The sequence below is a fragment of the Apaloderma vittatum genome, unplaced genomic scaffold (assembly GCF_000703405.1).
Source record: "Apaloderma vittatum isolate BGI_N311 unplaced genomic scaffold, ASM70340v1 scaffold2570, whole genome shotgun sequence".
Taxonomy (NCBI): domain Eukaryota; kingdom Metazoa; phylum Chordata; class Aves; order Trogoniformes; family Trogonidae; genus Apaloderma; species Apaloderma vittatum.
The window spans coordinates 1-3082 of NW_009693788.1; the positions used below are offsets into that span (position 1 = coordinate 1).

General features: G+C 56.5%; 1 protein-coding gene across 1 annotated transcript in view; it reads left to right on the top strand.

Moving 5' to 3' along the window:
- Positions 1-11: 11 nt before the first annotated feature.
- The window catches only part of LOC104270418 (isthmin-2-like), a gene marked incomplete at its 5' end in the record, with an annotated part of 3487 nt that continues 416 nt past the window's right edge, over positions 12-3082 (top strand). The window contains 6 exon segments of the mRNA XM_009864785.1: positions 12-131; positions 597-957; positions 1775-1861; positions 1864-1896; positions 2417-2494; positions 2999-3077. Coding sequence (XP_009863087.1) covers positions 12-131; positions 597-957; positions 1775-1861; positions 1864-1896; positions 2417-2494; positions 2999-3077 — 758 coding nt within the window.

A 3082-nucleotide genomic window follows, 5' to 3' on the forward strand; every position in this document is an offset into this window, starting at 1 on the left:
CTGCCAGGAGCCCAGCGCTGCCCCAGTCCAGCGGCGCTGGCCGGGAGGAGAGCTTGCCCTTCATGCTGGACCTGCAGAGCTTGCCCGGGCTGGCCAACATGGACCTGAACGCCCAGAACCCCAACATCCAGGTGGGGAGCAGGCCTGGACAAACTGTGAGGGTGATGGTGGCAAGAGCCATGTGTGCTCCCCAGCCTCATTTGGCTCCTTAAGAGGAAAGATGTCATGAGCAGGCCGTGTGTGGCCACTGCTTGGTAACTACTGGATGCAAATAGCTGGCACAGATAAGCTTCTTGCCAGAGGAATTTGTTTGTGCCTCCCTCCCCCAGCCCCTTTCCATAGAGCAGGAGCAAATGCTTCTATGACCTCTCAATTTCTGAGGATGGTGTTGGTCCCTCTGGGTGACTGCCAGCCCCACTGTGCCTCCCACTCTGCCCCTGCTCAGTCCCTCTGGATGAGGCAAGAACTTTTGTGCTCGTCATGTGGTCCTATAGCCCAAAACATCTCTGGCCTATTGGGCTGGGAACCAGTTCATGGGCTGGTAGGTCCCAAGGCTGGGCCCTGGCTCACTGCCCTGCCTTATATCTGGCCTCCAGGTGACTATCGAAGTGGTGGATGATCCTCAGGCTGAGATGGAGATGGACTTGTTGAAGGAGATGAGCAACGACTGGTCCCTGATGTCCTCTGAGTGGTTGTCCCACAAGGACCTCTTCTGGCCTCTTTTTTGGGAGTACACTGACCCCACTGAGGAGGAGGAGGAGCAAGAAGAGGAGGAGGAGGAAGAGGAAGATGACAACCTGGATGTAGGGGACAGGGAGGAGGAAGAAGAGGAGGAGGAGGAAGATTACACAGCAGAGTATGAGGAGGAGGAGTCCATGCTCAGTGGAGTGGGAAGTGACTGGGACCAGCAGTGGCCTGGGCAGAAGAACTGGGTCTTTAAGGAAAAATATAATTATGGTGAGTCCTTTTGGGCATGTGCAGCTACTCTGCAGACCAGCACTACCCTCCCCTGCCCTGCCTGACCCACAGCCCTGTCTCGCTGCACGGGGAGCAGCCCTGCACCGGGGCTCACAGCACGCTGGTGCTGAGTTGAGCTGCTCCAAGCATGCTGAGGAGCAAGGCCAGCATCCAGCTGGGGCTGCCAGTGGTCAGACGTGCCAGAATCCTGGCAGGAGTTCCCCTTGCATGTAATCAGACTGGAGCATGGACTCTAGGGAAGGCATGCTCAGATGAGAAATATGGTGTAAATGTTTAATAGCAAATGCTGCTGCCATCAACTCAGCTCTCTGCAATGACAACAAAAGGCTTCGCCACAAACCTGGACACCCCACAGGAGAGTTGCTGCAGAGGGTAAATGGCAGGTGGCAGTGGGCAGACAGGCCAGGGCACCTCAGCAGGTCCCTTCTCCTAGACCACAAGCCCAAAGCCAGTCAACATTTGCTAACACGTGATGCTTCAGCATCACGGCCTGTGCCTTTGGCACGTTCATTGGGGATGAGGATGGAGGTGGGCAGCAATGTTTCTCTGGGTCGATGTGACCATGAGCAATGCTGTGAGAACAAAAGCCTCTCCTGGGGGGCTGTTTCCCTGGGGTTGCCAGCGAGGATAGGGTTGGCCCTTGGCATCACGTGGCTGAGCACCTCTGGCCCTGCATGTCTGTAAAGGACATCTCAGGGACAGGGCATTGCTGAGGGAGGTCCTAGGTGGCTGCTGACTCTCCTGCTGAGGCTTTGCTGAGGTCAACCACTGTCTCCCTCTCCCTTGCCATTCACAGAGTACGAAGATGAAGAGGAGTGGAGCCCATGGTCCCCTTGCAGCATTACCTGTGGCAGTGGCAACCAGAAGAGGACTCGGTCCTGTGGCTAAGCCCGCCCAGTGACCTGCCACGCTGCTCTGGTGAGCTCTCAGCTGTACCAGTGCTTGGGCACGGTCTGACCCCAGTGTGGGCTTGGTGCCCCGCCACTGCAGGCTCGGCATTTCTCATGCTTCAAGAAAACTAGTTTAATATGATCTGGGCTAATGACCACAGGGCTTTTTTTCCACAAAGAAGCTCTGATGGGGCTTTGTGGCTCCTCTGGCTGTTACATGGTGCCCAAGGGTGCTAGACCTGGCATCCAGCTCGGTGTGCAACTCCTTGCACCTCTCTCACACAAGGAGCTTGAAATCCTCTCCTGGGGAATACTGAGAGCTGGCTACATCCACTGGGAATTGCATAACCCACAGGCTTGGGCAGGTCTGTCTTGCCTGTTTTGTTGCTGGTCTTTCCTCTCAGGCACAGGGCTGTGTAACCAAAGCAGTGGTGGAAGAGGGGGTGGAAGATGGATAGTGTCTGGTGCCCCTAAGGAGGAAAAAACCCACCTCTCTTCCTGGTGTTCAGCCTGGCTCTTTGTTTTTTTGGTTCTTTTTTCCTCTCAAGGAGCAGAGGGGGAAATGGTCTTCCCCACAGAGGAGACACCATTCAAAAGTGACAACACCACAGAACTGTTCAACTCAGGTCAGCCTCTGCCTGGCACTGGGGGTTTGGTACCAGACGCTATGGGGGGTGTAGCTGGTTGGTGGGGAGGGCTCTGCCAAGGGCTTCCACATCTGATGTCCAAACCTGCACAATACACAAACCACTGCCATGTGCAGGCTTTGGCAGTCATGCTGGGAAACCCAGTTCCTCCCACAGCCCTGGTAGAGCACAGTCTTGCTTTACCTGTCAGCCTGCTGCGTGCCCTCTGCCATGGGGGTTGCTGCCAGCCCAGCTCCTGTAGTGATGGGTGCTCCAGGCAGAGCCCCCTGCAAGAGGCAGCTCTGCCCCAGCATGAAACCTCTTCCCTCTGTCACTGCCTCGGGGACAGAGCCTGGCTACAGCTCATCCCAGGAGCCTGATTGCTCCTGCCTCGTGGCTGCAGGCTCCGCTGGTGGTGCTGGCGAGGCTGCGGGCAAATGGCAGCTGGGTAAGGCAGAGTGTGAGCTGCACATGCCCTCAGTCTCTTGGTTCCCTTCCTCCTAGAGGTGGACAGCTGTGAGAAGTGGCTGAACTGCAAGAGTGATTTCCTCACCAAGTACCTGAGCAAAGTGCTGACAGACCTGCCCA